Source organism: Panthera tigris, chromosome B4 (genome assembly GCF_018350195.1).
Source record: "Panthera tigris isolate Pti1 chromosome B4, P.tigris_Pti1_mat1.1, whole genome shotgun sequence".
Lineage (NCBI taxonomy): Eukaryota > Metazoa > Chordata > Mammalia > Carnivora > Felidae > Panthera > Panthera tigris.
Genome location: NC_056666.1, coordinates 129,991,017 through 130,006,148, shown reverse-complemented (window position 1 = coordinate 130,006,148; position 15,132 = coordinate 129,991,017). Strand labels below are relative to the sequence as shown.

Here is a 15,132-nt window from a genome sequence, read left to right as displayed (position 1 = left end):
AGGTTAAATAGGGACCCCCCCCTCCCCCCGCACCAGCCTCCAAGCTCCAAGAGACGATTAGCCCTGAAGTCAGGCTGGGAATCCCAAGCCAAGGGAAACCCTGCGGGCCGGTGGGAGGCACAGCCACCCCTCTTCCTTCCCCTTGGCGACACTGTAGCCCTGCTCCTTTGTCACACACCCTCACCAGCCTGCCTGGAGATAGGCTAGGGATGGGTGGCAAGGTGCTTCAGCACGGGGAGGGGCTGCAGGGAGAGGAAGAGGAGGAGGAGGAGGGTGACTGAAGAGGCAGGGAGCTCAGAAGAGGCTGGAGAAGGGGGAGGGGGGCGGGAGGGGGGGAAGGGGACCGAAATTGAGAGCCGGCAAGAGACAGCTAGCAAGCCAGGGGTGACAATCAAAACAGGGGCGGTTTACTGAACCTTGCGTGTGGGTCTGGCTGCTTCACACACATTATCTCATTTAATCTTCTCAACACCCCCAGGTACTGGTTATTATTTCTAAAGTTTCCTTCTGTAAATGTGTGCGTTTTATTTAATCTATTCATCGGAATTGCTAATGCACTTACATATTTCAATATTTACAAAGACAAGGGTGCAACACCAGGTCTCCGCGTCTCCTGGTCCCTTCCTCCAGGGACCAGGCACCCCTCCCGGGAGACGCGCAGCTTCGCCAGCGGCTTCCTTTCTCGGCCAGGGTTATCTGCGCAGAAACATGGAAACACATGCGTAGGAAAACAAATATGTACACAGACGTTCCCCCCGCCCTTTTTTTAACCCATTGAAGGGTGGCATTCCATCCCTAGGCTCTTCTGATTTTTCCCCCCACTTCAATCTATTTTATGCCGAAGGCCGGTACTGAAGCTGGGCAGGAGGGGGAGGGGGAGTGCTTGAGACGTTGGTCTAGGGTCGCGCAGCAGGAGGTTGAGACAGTCGTCTAGGGTCGCGCAGCAGGGTTGGAGAGGCGGACAGCGACCAGTGGGAGAGGGGAGAGGATCAGTTTGGGGTGGGGGGAGGAGGGGAGGAGCTCTCCAGGAGGGGGCAGCCGGAGGAGGCGCCACGGGAGAAGCGGTGGGGGGACAGCGGAGCGCGGAGGCGCCAGCCGGGGCGGGCGCGGGGGAGACGGCGGAGGCGCTGGGGCGGGCGAGGCTCCGTCTCCCGCCGCCTCCGCTCGGGCGGGAGCGGGTGGTGGCGGCGGCTGGTGCGGGTGGGGGCGCCGTCCTGGATGTCCTCCTCTGCCCCCTTCCCAATTCCGCGGTCGGGTCGCCGCCCTCCCCGGCGAGAGCAACTTGGTTCTAGTCCCGCCCCGGCCGGCCGGCCGCCGTCTGACCTAGGACAAGCCACCTGCGAAGTGTGTGTGTGTGTGTGTGTGTGTGTGTGTGTGTGTGGCCAGGGTCGCGGTGAAAGGAAGACGGGAAGGGGACGAGGTTTTCCGCCCTGGGAGGTTCTGGGGCTCTACTCTCCTCGTTGGCACCGTCCCTTCCCTATTTAGTGTCCCCCCCCCCACCCCCCACTCCCCAGACTCAGAGGAGAGGCGGTCCCCCGGGCGTAGGGGGCCCTGCAGCCCGCCCCCCTGCCCAGCGTTTCTCCGCCGGACGCAGGGGGTCGGTGCCGGGAGCGCCCAGGCGGGGTCGCCACCGCCGGCAGCCTCCGCGTCGCTGAGCTTTGGGGAAGGCCCCCCGCGGCGCCGGCTGAAGAGCGCTGAGCACCCCCCCACCCCCCCCCCACCCCCCGCCTCCCCCGGCGCGCGCCGCCCCATCGGGTCTCCGGTGCACCGCCCGGTCCTGGAGCGTGGCCTCCGCTGACCCACCACGGGGTTCGAATCCCGAGAGCCGCGTCTCTCTGCTTGATCTCGGAGAGCTACCTCCCTGAGCCTCGCTTGGCTCCTCTGGAAGGGCTGGGGGTGCGGTGCGGGGGGGAGAGTAAGATCTCAGGGTGTTTGAGAGGGTGGAAAAGAGCCGTCCGTGGCGATTGCTTCGTTCAGCGCCTGACTCAGTGGATGCCCGGTAAGCGTCTGCCAGGTTGACGATGGTGATGAGAGTGATTCCAGAGGGCCTGGCTGGAGGATTCCGGAGCCGGAGTGGACCTTAGAGAGGCCCCCATGCAAATCCCCAGCCACCTCTACATTCGAGAATAAAGGAGTAACTTTTTCCTCTCTACAACCGACACTCGGGGAGGGAGCGTGGTTCCCAAGTGGCAATTTGAGGACTCTTGGCCCTCCCCTGCCCTGCGACACTTACTCTCCCCCACAGTGTCCTGCCACACCCGAGCCCCCCTTCGCTCTCTGTCCTTACTCCTTTCTTTGAAATAGCTAAACTGCAAGGGCTATTACATCATCCGGCCTAACCCTCTGGCTCCCTGTGTGTCCCTGAACTAGACACCTTCTCTGGGCCCATATTCACACCTGTCAACTGACGGGTTTAGGCTAGCCTGGCAGTTCCCAAACCCCAGCCACGTGTGAGAGTCATTTACAGAGCTTTAAAAAAAAAACAACAACCGGCTAGACACCTTTGCAGACCTGGTGAGCCAGCTCCTCTGGGATCTGAACTGGGGAATCCGCACCCAGCTGAGTCCTGGTCCCAGACCTGTCCCTGGGAGGCCCAGGCCAAACGGCCTTTTAGCTCTTGGCCCCGAACCCCTCTGCAGCCCCCTTTGGGACAGGTAAGGACCCTGAGACCCAGAGAGGGGAGGTCATCTGCCCCTCTCCCTGTCTGCTCTCACTGGGCTCCTGCCCAACCTCCACTGATTCTCTTGGGCTGAGACGAAGTGTCAGGGACCAGACTGACTTGGGAGAGTCCGGGAGGGGGGCGGGGGAGGGTAGCTGCCACCCTGCCTATGGCTGACCATCTTTGTGCCCTTGTCATCTGATTCTGACCCCAGCGCCAGGGGCCCTGCCTCCCTTTTCTGAGTCCGCAGTTGTAAGAATCTCTTGGGTGCTCCCTGAACACCTCAGGTGCCAACAGGCCCCCTCCTGCAGGGGCATCTGGGAAGGACAGAAGAGGAGGTGGGGGGAGGGAGGAGGGGGGAGGGGGAGCAGCCACGCAGGAAGTAGGCTCATCCGTCTTCCATCTTGAAGAGCCTGTGTTCTGGTCCCTCTTAGGAGGGATGGTTTGGGAGAGGAACTGATTGAAATGTACTTTACGTTTCGGGAAATTAAAGTCCTCAGTTTGAGAGCATGGCGGCAATTAGTGTTTAATCATGGGAGGGGAGAGCGTGGGGAAACGTTCCCAGTGCCTGGATGGGGGGGCTGATTATCAGCCTTGCTTCCTCCTGGGTGGGGGTGAGGGGGCTGAGGTTCATCCCTCCCCTTCCCCAGGACAGATTAAAGGTATAATTTGATGAATCAATTTGTTTTCTGGAGGAGGGAAGAGGGAAAAGGGAAGCAGAAATATGATAATAGCTGCAACCAAGTTGTTCTGTCCTGTGCTACGGAGTCACGGAGGGGGGGGCGGGGTGGCAACGAAAAGAGGCAGGTCCAGTAAAGGAGGCTCCGATGTCTTCCTTCAGGTATAGTGGCCTTGGAAGACTCGAAAACCTGAGTTCAAATCCTGGTCGTGGCGTCGATCAGGTGTGTGTGACCTCGAGAAACCTGCTTAGCCTCTCTCTGTGCCTCTCTGTCCTCACCTCTAAGAGAGGCACAGCCCAGCAGGGTGGCTGGGCCATTGGTAAATGTGTCTCATGTGGCGTCTGGCATATAGTAGGTGCTCAGTAAAGGTGACAGGAGAGAGAAGACTGGGTCTGGAGTCCGGTCGGCAGGGAGGAGAATGTAGTGGAGACCGTTGCCCTGCTGAGCTGGGCTTGGTGGGGTGCTGGGCCGGATGGTTCTCTGTGGAGCATCCCGTGGGTCCCAGCAGACAGGGCGCGGTAATGGAGTGACTGCGTGGCGCCCGGGGCCAAGCCTGAGGAGTGAAAATAACCTCTTCCTTCCTTCCAGAAGTCTCCCCATCACCCTGCCAGGTGGGGTGCCCCAGCGCCCCGCCAGCACCCCTGAGGCTGCATGTGGGGGTGGGTGCCTCGGATGCCAGGTAGGTCAGTCAGTGTTGAGGACTGCGGGGAGCTGGCCCGCGGTGGCGCAGGGTGACAGGCTCTGGCTGCAGCTGCACTGGCCAGGAGAGGCTGTGCTGCAGCAGAGAGGGCTCGGGTCTGAATCAGACAGACCTGGGTTCAAATCCTGCCTCTCCTCGCTGTGTCTGGGGACAAGCTGCTGCCTCCTCGAAATCTCACCTATAACTTAACATTTTCCTGGGCTCGTCATTAATGATAGGAACATTTGCCTCCTCTCTCCCTCCCTCCCTCCCAGCAAGGGTGCCCTAGAGAAGCCTTAGCTCAGCTCCAAGGGACGGTTTGGGGGCACTGAGAGGGGACAACAGGGATGGAGAGAGGGGCCTCTGTCTGTTTACTGGCCAGGCTCTGTGCTAAGGTTTTTATGTCCTTTGATTCTGTCACTCCCCTCCAAGAGAGGGATAATTGTCCCCCCTTCCCAAACAGAAACTGAGGCTCAGAGAGGTTCCCTGGCTTGCCCAGGCACACCCGTGAGGAGCCGGTTGTTGAACTTGGGGCTCTCTGACTCAGAGTCTGGGCTCTGTCCAATCTGGCCGGCCCTGCAGGAAGACGGGGACTGGGGCTCGAGGCTGCAGCCGGCGTGGGTGGGGAGGCCCGTAGATCTTGCCTAACGGTTCCAAGTGGGTTCCGACACTGTGAGTGTCGGATGCAGACCAAGTGGGAAAGTGGGTGCTGGGGGGGAATGGGGCCAAGAGCTCCGCCCACCCCTTTCCTGCTCCCACTCCTCTAGCCAGGGAGGAAGGGGTGGGGGCTCGGGGAGGGGGGTCTGTGCCCAGCCTCCCTTCTCAGCTTCCCTCAGTTTTCCCTTCTGCCCAGTGGGCTAACGATCCCCACCTCTCAGGTCTGTTCTGAGCACTGAGGGCAGTAACGTACTTGTAAAAATCAGGAGGCCAGCTGGTCGCTCTCCCCAGCCCCAAGAAAATGTTCTTTCCTTGGGACCCCAGAAATCTTGGGCATGCAGGCAGGTGCCCCCAGATTCTGCCAGGTCTCCCCCTTTCCCACCCCCTTCACCGCCCCCCCCCCCAGCAGTCCTAGGTGAGAGACCCACACAGCCTGGCCTGCATGGGTGGGTGGGTGGGTGGGTGACGCTGGCATTGCCGAGAAGTGCCTGCCTCTGATTGGAGAGCTGGTTTCCATGGCGACCGATTGATTGCCCGAGTTGCGGAGACTCAAGGGGAATGAGCAATGGGCCTTTCTCCCAAGCTGGACAGCTCAGGTTCAGGCTGTGAGGCCCAGGCAGGGGAGACACGTCTGACTCCTCTCAGGGCTTGAGGGGGTCGGCGGGGAACCGGAGGGCACCTCGGCTCAGCCCGGGAGCCATGGTTTGGAATCTCTGTGTCCTGAGCTACGATGCGATGGGGGAGGGGGCGCGGGGGGGGGGGGGGCGGCTGGCAGTTAGGAAGCACCTGTTGTATGAACATGAAGCTACTGGCCCAACAGAGTGCCAAGCTCATAGGCTTCCTGACTAGGCTGGATGTTTGCGAGGACCAAGCTCATTGGTGGGGGGGGGCGGGCATGCACCCCAACACGCACCCTTGGACCACCGGGATGGAACCGGCAGCCTCAAGCCCTGAGGGTGAGGGAGAGAGCGGCCACTGCTGAGGAGGAGGTCAGGGCTGGAGGCCACTGCAAGAGTCAGGGAATGGATGGGCGATGAGTTGGGACGAAGGACGGTGTTCGGAGCAGGGGGGAATAAAGGCGTCCCTGGGGGGGGGGGTTGCTGAATAACCTCAGAGGGATGGCAGGGGGCTCTCTGCTTCGTTAGCCCCACCCCTCTCTTCCTCCTTCCCGCTCCCCTCCCTCCTGCCTCCTCTCTAGGTCTGGAGATAGGCTGCTTGAACTCTGAACCCCCTTTGCTGGGGTCTGGGTGAGCCCTTGTTCCTCTGGGGCCGCACTGGTGCCACCTTCCGGAGGAGGGGGCTGGCGCAGGTGGGGTTGCCCCCAGGACTCAGGGGTAGGTGGCTCCTGCCTCTGTGCTCCCTGCTCACGCTTCCCTCTTGTACTCCTTCCTCTCCCTCTCCTCCTCAAGCTGCTTCCTTCTGTTCCCTGGCCCGGGAGGCCCCCTTACTCTGTCACAGTCTTCTCCTGTCCCTTGGGATGATTTTGTCCTGATCCCCGCCACAGTCCTACCTGCATCCTAAACCCAGCCCTCCGATTCCTGCCCCACCCTGGCTCTCCACCCCCCCCAAGTGCTGGCCCCCATCCTGCGCTTCTGCCTGCCCCTGCCCCTGTCCAGCCCTGTCTTCATTCCCAGCCCTGTCCCAGCCTCAGCTTCCCAGATGGGCTTGCTGAGGTACTAGCCTCATTGTCATTCTATCCACAGCAGCATCAGTCGCTGGCTGCAGGCGCTGTCGGGGTGAGGGAGAGAACGAGAAAGAGAGAGGTCGGGGCTGCTGGTTGCGGGGAAGTCTAGGTCCACTCCCTGGGCGTCCTCTCTGGGCGGGGGGGTGGGGTGAGGTCTCCAAGCAGGATTGGAAATAGCCGCTCTTTATTGAACACCTACTATGTGCCAGAAACTTCAGACAACAGCGTCCCTGACTCCTGGCAGCCCTATGTGGCAGGTACTATTCTCCATTCTATTTCAAGAGGTGACCCGATGGCCCCCGGGGTGGACATTGACAGGATTCACCCTGGACCCAAGTCCTCCTGGTCAGAGCCCCTGCTGTGTGTGGGCTTTGGGGAATGCGAGAGTAGTTGGCCCCCTACTTTAGGCGCCCCTGGGTCCCTGAAGCCCCGTGAGATCTCCAAGGATGGTCAGGGCTCCCATAGGCACAAAAGGGGTGAGTGGGGAAGACACATGGCTGGGGCAGGGGAGGCGAGCTGCAGGGGCAGATACTTGGGAGAAGATAGGCCTGGGGCATGCGTCTTGGGACAAGGCTGGGAGGTGGATCGGAGCCACCTTATATAGGGCTTGAGGACTTGGAGACCAGCCTGGGGCGGCTGGCCCTCACAGAGGAGAACTGGAGAGCCACCGGAAGTTGTTGAGCAAGGGACACCTTGCTCAACACCCGTCTGTATCGATTCCTTCCTTCCTTCCTTGGTTCATTTATAAAACATGCACTAAGTGCCTTCTCCGGCCAAGCCTTTGCTGGGACTGGTGAGACAGAAATACCAGTCACACTCTTGGCCCTCAAGGGGCTCACAGGCTCACCAGCAGAATGCATATTCTTGCATTTATCTTCATGCATATTCATAACGCATTCAAGTCCCACTGGTGCCCTGGATAGCTTTGGTATACTGGGGGCAGTGGAGGTGGGTGAGAGATCTGGAAAGGTTTCATGGAGTCAGGGCCTGAACTGAGTCTTGGGTGGGGTGGGTGGGTCCAGTAGAGGATACCAGGCCCATTGGACTGGAGATAAAAAAGCAGATTCGGGGCCAGAGGCAACAGCATGAGCAGCTATCTGGAGGCTTGATCCATCCTCTTGGATTCAGGCAGTTGCGAGTGGTTTGGGTGTTTGGTAAGACTGAGGGAGGGTATAGGAGCTCAGCCCCTTGTGTGCTGCACTGGGGAGCACGGCCTGGATGGAGAGGGCAGTGAGGGGCTCGGGTGGGGGCACAGCACCCCGTCTGCAGGGTAGGAGCTAAAATAGAGACAGCTCCGGGGGGGGGGCGGGGGGGGTGGGGAGAGACCCGGCAGGCGATGATGAAGGTCAGAGCAGAGGGAATGGATAAAAGGAAAAGACTGCAAAGTAACCACCCCTCCATCCATCTAGGAGATGTTTGCTGAGCACCTACTCTGTCCCACGGACTGTGCTGGGCGCTAGAGGAGGAACCAGCCAGGCTTGGTCACTGACTGGGTAGGCGGCTGGGGGCTCAGCTGGTGAGCATTGGAGTGAGGACAGTTAGGAGGGGTAGGTGATGGACACTTTGGGGTCAAGGAGCTGATTCCAGGATAGGGGAGACAGCGAAGGGCAGGGAGGGTAGAAAATAAAAGGTATTTCCCATGGGGGAGTAGAAAGGAGCTAACTGCCTGGTGCTTTGCTGGTCTTTTAATTCAGCCCCCGTTTAATATTGTTCCCATTTGTCCGGATCAGAAAACTGAGCCCGGGACACTTCACCCCCTTGTCCCATTAGTGTGGTGGTTGAGGGGCTGGTGGGACTTTTTCCGGAAAGTGATAGGTAGTAAATACTTCCGGCTTTGGGGGCCATACCTCTTTGTCAAACAGCCTCCCGTCTGCCACTGTCGTGAGAAAGGCAGCCGTACCCAGCACCGAAAATGAATGAATGTGGCTGTGTGCTAATAAGACGCATGAGCAGTGGGATTTGAATTTCCTATAATTTGCTCGTGTCAGGAAACATTCTTCTTCTTTTGATTTCTTTTTTTTAATGTTCAAAAATGTGAAAACCATGCCGAGTTCCGGGTTATACCCCAAGAGCTGGGGGCCTGCGGCCAGTTCTTTGCCCCGGTAGAGCTGGGTTTCGAACCCGCCTCCTCCGCGAGCCCATGCACTTCCGGCCAGATCAGCTCCCAAGTGCTGCGCAAACCCCGTCCTCCCTCCTGCAGTCTCTGTGCAGTCTGTCCCGTGGCCCGGTCATCTGGGATGCTCACGGGGCACCCTGCTCCCAGGAGGCCAGTCTTGGGGAAGAGGCGGGGTGGGTAGGCCATCCTGGACGGGCGGGGATCCCTGGCCGCCCGCTCAGCAGCTGGGAAGACGTGAAACCTCTCCGGGTCTCAGTTTCCCCATCTGTAAAGTGGGGCTTAGCAGAGAACCCACACTGTCGGGGCCGCTGTGAGGCCGCAGTGGGTGCAGGCGTGGAAACGTGCCTCCTCCCTCGGCGGCCTCAGTTTCCCTCCTCCGCGCCTGGTCTCCGAGCCTCGTTTCCACGGATGGCTCCGCGCCTCTCCGGGCCCCCGCCTCCCCGCAGCCCCGCCGCAGCCCCCCTCCTTCACTCCGAGAACGACACGCCGGGTGTCTCCCAGCTGCCGCCAGCGCCGACGGTTTCCTGATAGCTTTTAAAAATGAGGCTCCCTCCGGGGCGGCGGGGGTGGTCGGGAGGGGGGGGGCCGCCCGCGGGAGCTTCCCCGGCGGTGGTGGCTCCCGGCCTTTGGGAAGATCGGTGGCTTATTATTATGGAAATCGGGCCCGAGCGGCTTGCCCCCAGGCGCGGGAGTCGGGGGTGGGGGTGGGGGTGGGAGGTAAGCGCCCGCTGGTGGCCGAGTCCTGCGGCCTGGGGGGGGGAGGTGGAGGTGGGGGGGGATGTCCAGCCCCCCTCCCGGCTCCTGCCACAAGCCTACCCTATCCTAGCCCGGAGCTGTTCCCGCAGGGCTGAGGGGCAGCTGGAGGGTCTGGGCTTTGAGGCGCAGCGACTAGAGGTCCTGATGCCGGTTATTTTCAGTCCAAAAGGAGGAAAAAGGCTGTGGGGCCTACCCTGGCCATGGGAACAGAACGGGGTATAACCCCAAGTCCCTTTTACTGAGTGTGCACTTTGCACCCAGCACTCTGCTAAGCCCACTGTGGCTGTCGGTCTGTTTCGAAGTTTCCATGGATGTGGGCGTTACCACTCCCATTTTAGAGATGAGCAAAGCGAGACTCAGAGAGGCAGAGCCTGCAGGGCAGAGAGATCTGAACCCGAGGGTGCTAACAGCTGTGGCCGGTTCTTACACCCCTGGTCTTCCAGTCTCCCGTTGGAGGAGGGGCCACTTGAACTTCCAGGGGCCCCTCGCCAATTCCGAACATCCCATGCCTCTCTGGAGGGGGCCCCTGCAGATGCGGAGACACACAATCTGCCCACGTCTGGGGCACAGCTGAGGGGGAGGGGCCGCCTGTAGTGCTGAGGCCCCCGGTTCCTGGCTACGCCCATGACCAGAGGGTTTGGGGTGAGCCAGAAGGACTCCCTCCTCCCACTCTGCCAACCTTAGGCGCACAAAATCCTATCCTTCAAAACCCAATTCCTTTATATGTTTCACATGCTGCAGAAGGGAGACCATCTCGGCCTAAAAGTGATGGAGGAAATGAAAATGGGAACGTCAGACGGATGTGGCCACTCTGGAAGCCAGAAAAATGACCCCAGTAGAAAGGCACGCAGCAGCCCTGGAAAAATTGTTGTAGCAAACAAGACCGGCTATGGCGTCTGCTGTCTTTGCTCTATAACGAGCCAGAGAAACCGGCAGGTACGCGGGCAAAGGGCAAGCGCAGGCAATTCACACTAGAAAAGGAACACAGATGCTTAACCATCTCGTGGCAAACGAATCCGTTCCCACTCAGAGCCGTAAAAGGCGCGAAGACTGGAATACACGCAGTTCCAATCAAATTAACAAATATTTTAAAACATGAAGTTATTTGATCTACTGCTGAATGAAAAAAACTGTCTCTGACTGCACCTCCCGGGACACGCCTTTCGGAGCTCTGCAGCTGTTAGCGGCGCGGATGCCCACAATGGCTCCAACGCACAGATGAGGAAACTGAGGCTACGGGAGGTTAAGGGTGTAATTTGCCCGAGGTTCCACTCTGCGGAGTATGTGAGCAGAGTCACCTTTGCCATGTTGCAACGCAGGGGCCGTTTAACTACGAGGCCAGTGGTTCTGACAGTGTGGTCCCACAGCAGGGGCATCGGTGTCGCCTGGGGACTTGTTACAGAAGCTGATGGCGGGCCTCACCTCGGACCTCCTTGCTGAATTAAACTCTGGCAGAGGGACCCAGCTCTCTGTGTTTTAACAAGCCCTCTGGGTGCCTCCGATGCTAAGCTTCCAGAATTACAACTCCCGACTCTGGGCTCCAGACTCCAGGTGAGTGGGCGAAAGTGGGCATTTGCTCACGTTATGGAAGTTACCTTGACCCAACCCTTTTGAAATCCGAACGGACAGCAGGTATTCCGAGCCCGAAAAATGGCCCAGAATAACCATCTGAAATTTTTATCATGGACAGGTAGAGGCCTTCTTGATCTCAGGTTTTCCCTCCTGATCGTTGCATCGTCCAGTTTTCTATAATGAGCATGTTTTATTATTTTTTTTCCACAGGGCACATTTCATTCAAAAAATATTTCCTTTGGGTCAAAGCTGGGTCCTCTCCGGGCGCTTATCGATTACATGAAAATCCCTGGGAGGAGGAAGAGAAGGGAATTAAGGTTTCGCTTCAAAGGATCAGAGGGGCCGTAAGGGTCACGGGGTGAATCCTCCCGTGCAGCCGCAAACTCCCTGTTGGTTCCTGGGTCCTCCCGGCCTCAACAGCCCAGTGGAGACGAGGTGAGCAGATGCCACTTTCCGGCCTTGTGACCCTGGGCAAGTCACAACCGCGCTGGGCCTCTCACACCCTCGTCCGTTGCATGGGAATAACCCTGTGTACCTTGCGGGCTACGAGGAGGCGTGCTCAGTGAATGTCGGTGGCTTCCGCCTCGGTCTTCCTCATCTGGCGCCTCCGTGGTGGGGCACCCCTCGGACGCGTGTCTTAACCTCAGCGAGCCTCCGTGTCCTCGCGAGGAAGGAGAAGGACGGTTTTACAGGCCCAGGCATCCCTGGATGAGGCTGGAGGTCGCTGTGCGGATGCCAAGAGATGCGGAGCAGGAGGGGGCTTGGGGACTTCGGAGTCCAGGAGCAGAACCAAAGCCCATACCCCACCCCTGACCGCGAGGCCAGCTCTCCAAACGTAAACACTGAAGATCAGGCCGACAGCGGGTGTGGGGCGTCCTTTGGAGGTTTGGAGACAGCACGCCTGTTTTCTGACGTCTCTGGGGTCTTCGAGGGGCTGGGGTGGTCAGGAAGGGCTTCCTGGAGGAGGAGGGCTTCAGCTGGTCTTGGAAGGATGGCACGGGCAGCTCCTGGGACCTGTAGGAGTATCCTTGCTCTCGGCCCTGCAAGGAATCCCCCCCCCCCCCCCGTCAAGAATGGAGTAGTGACAGCTGACATCTGCGGAGGGCATTTGGCAGACTTGGCTCAGGGTCCTTGTGATCAGCCCACACACTAGCCTGGAGGCAGGACCGGAGGAAACTTACAAAGGGGAAGAGTTCGCTGGAACTGGCTTGCGGTAGGGGCCTGGGGCGCCATCCCTTCTGGATAAAACCACTGCTGCCCTTTGCTTCTCTGGGATTTAGCAGCCATAGGTCACATCCCTTCTGGCCCGCAGGGGGCGATCTGGACGTCCCCAGGCGGGCCCTCGTGGATACGACCCGTCTCTTGGGTAACGCCTGTGTCTCGGGGTGCCCGGGGCAACCGGTTTGCTCCGGCGTCACCTCTAACCCAGCATTCTCGTAGGGTCCCATTTTGGGCGATGCTTTTGTGGCCACTCCGAATCCATATAGGTCTCAAGTCAGGTGGCCTTGGTTCCACGCTGGCTCAGCTCCTTCTGGCTGGGCCGCGGGGCCCCTGGGAAGTGGGGATCTGTAAAGTGGGGGTGATGGCGCTCACGTTGGAGGGTGTGGGGAGGCTGGGAGGCACTGTGTTGGCAGAGGCCCTGATGCTATTTAGTGATTGGCGGCCCCGGCCATGACTTGCTGATGCCCGGCCTGGCGGGGGTGGGCGGGGCCGGGTGCCTGGGTGGAATCTGGAACCTTGGGGTCTTTGTGGGCTGGGTTTGAGAGTCAACTAAGAACTCTACGGGGAATATAAAGGGAGACCCGCCTAAATACTGCCTGTGAGGGCAAAGGTGACAGAGGCCTTAGCCCCTGCCTGGCACAGTGGGGACAGGAGAAACCTGTCAAACGCCTCCGCTCTCCCCACCATCCCATACCTGTCCAGCCTCTACCTGCCCCTTTGCCCATTTCCTCCAGCCCCCTGCTGCCCTGTGCCCCCTTAATCCACCCCCACAAGCAGCCAGAGGGACTGCCCACAAACAGCCCCCAGCCAGGACCCTTTCCTGGCTCTAGGGCTCCAGCCCTGCACCAGCCAGGTGCGGCTCCCCTCTACGCCCACTGAGCACTTTGCTGCTCCCCAAAGGGGCCGTGCTGGAGCTGGGGCTCTATGCATTTCCCTGAGTGGTCCCGCACCTCAGGACTGTCCCCTCCCCACTGCCTGGCAGACGTCCCTCCCTTCCCCTACAGGCCCTTCTCCCCTGCTCCTCCCTGCAGGCCTCTTCCCCACGCCCCTCCTGCAAGCCCCCAGCGCTTTGCCCCTCAAGGAGCTCATTTGTCCCTCTTCCCTCTTCCCTGCCTCTGGCCTCAGACTCCGACTCCTCTATGTGTCTCCCTCAGCCCAGCGCTGGCCTGGAACCAGGTACCGGAAGAGCATATTCTCCCCCAAGGAGGCCCTCTGGAATCTGGCTTTTCTCCTGCAGGGAAGTTGGATTTTAGGAAGGGGAGGCTGTGCTCACAGCTGCCTAGAAGAAGCTGAATGGGGTGGGAAAGACACTGCCAGGCAGGGTGGGGGAGGAGGGGGGGAGGGGGGGGGCTGTTGCTGGGGATGGGTCCTCTCTGGTGGATGTGGGTCCAGAGAGGGTCGGCCACTTGTCCAAGATCACGCAGAAATTTGGGGCAAGGCCAGGACTTTGGCCTAGATGTGTCTTACTTCTTCAGTCATTCTGGGGAGGTCTGGCGGGGTGGAGGGGGGTGCCGGCCCTGCTGGGTAGAAGGGCTGGGTCTCTGCTGCCCCTGGGGGAGACCAAGCCCTCAGGGCACTGGGCGGGGGTGGGGGGGGGAGGAGAAGGAGGGGCTCCGGGCTGGCAGCCAGGGTGGGAGGAGGCCTATCTTTGATTCTTTGATGCTCACACTTTGTGGACCCCTGGGGAACGCCTGAGTCATCGCTGAGCCGGCAAACAGATTTAGCTTGTTTCATTGTCCCTAATAAATCAATTTCTCCAGGTCTCTCACACCTACCGCTGGACTCCTGGCTGCCCGCCCCCATCTCCTGCCTCCTGGCATCGGTGGGCAGGGCCCCAGTGCCAGCTCCGGGCCACCGGGCGAGAAGTGCCCCCACTCCTCAGGCGCAGGGCAGGCCCCCCGTCCCCTGCTTCCCAGAGCTCCCCAGCTCTTTCCTACTCCATCCCAGGGCATCCTGTGCTAAGCCTGCCCTCTCTCGTTCTGTGATGGCCTCTGTTCAGCAGCCATGACGCTGGATCCCCAGTCTGAGCTTCATGACAAGGGGCACTGTGGGCTCAGAGACTCGAGGGATTACAGCACTGTCCCCCCCCCCAGCTCAGCCCCTGTCGGGGCCCAGCCTCCCTCAACCTCGTATCCACCTTGGCCCGCTGGGGCTTGTGTTTGGCGCCCAAGGGGGTCCCGGAAGTACCAGGCCGGGTCACGCATCCTTGTCCTGGCTCCTCCTGGCTCCATTGGCTGGAAGAGCCAGGCCTCCACTTGGCTTATCTTTCATGGGCACCTCTTCCAAGAAGCCTTCCAGATCTTCAACCCTCTTGCCGCCATGAATCAATCTTTCCTCCTCCAGTGGCCCCAGCCCATTTTGTACCGTGAAAGCACGTACACGGTTTGCTTTGCAATAATAATAATAATAAATAACAATGATAGCACTTAACCGAGTAGGTACCCAACACGGTTCTAAGTGTTTTGCATATATTAAATCATTCCCGTTTTATAGATGGGAAAGCTGAGGCTCAGAGAGCTTAGGAAACTCGCTTAAGACCCAGGGTAGAGTGAAGCCTTGAACCGAGCCCCTCGGGGTGGCTCTCACTATTGCCACCCTGTGACCCTTCCCAGTGAGTGGCTTTTCTGGCACCCTCTCTTCTCCCCCCTCCCCTCCCCAACTGTTTCAACCCATTCTAGGGTGAGGGCCTCTTTTATACCCAATGTCTGGGACCTCCTTACACAGGGAAGGCCTCGTTAAAGGTTTGTGTCTTGGAACGCACTTGGCTCAGCCCGTCGGGGCGGCAGATCACATCGGGAGAGGCTCGGCCACTAGTTCGGGGGTCCCACAGCCAGAGAATGAGAGAGCCAGGGTATCTGACTCCTGGGCTGAGCAGGGGCCGCTGTGCCCAGCATGCGGAGAGCACAGACCTGAGCTCATCTGTGCTTGTGGGTGTCTCTCGGGCTGCTGGAGCCCGCAGATCCTAGTTGACCAGCTGCTTCCCCTTCTGGGATGCCCAGGTCAAGGCTCTTCTCCAGGCAGAGTTCCCCTGCCTGCAAGGGACAGCCGTCGGGGGCGCCTCCAGTCTGGCTAGGTCCCGGAACCTCTCATTCGTGTGTGGTGGGAGCC

General features: G+C 59.8%; 1 protein-coding gene across 1 annotated transcript; it reads right to left on the bottom strand.

Moving 5' to 3' along the window:
* Positions 1-11,473: 11,473 nt before the first annotated feature.
* On the bottom strand, positions 11,474-12,625 carry LOC122240155. Its single transcript, XM_042990878.1, has 2 exons — positions 11,985-12,625; positions 11,474-11,843 (listed from the first exon to the last, which is right to left on the bottom strand). The coding sequence occupies exons 1-2, from the start codon at positions 12,249-12,251 to the stop codon at positions 11,490-11,492; spliced, it is 621 nt and encodes a 206-aa protein (XP_042846812.1). The 5' UTR covers positions 12,252-12,625; the 3' UTR covers positions 11,474-11,489.
* Positions 12,626-15,132: the final 2,507 nt, after the last annotated feature.

Coding starts and splice junctions, on each gene's coding strand:
- LOC122240155 (XM_042990878.1), bottom strand. CDS start 12,251: ATGGGACCCTACGAGAATGCTGGGTTAGAGGTGACGCCGGAGCAAACC. Junction 11,844..11,984: donor CCAGCGAACTCTTCCCCTTT/GTAAGTTTCCTC, acceptor GATTCCTTGCAG/GGCCGAGAGCAAGGATACTC.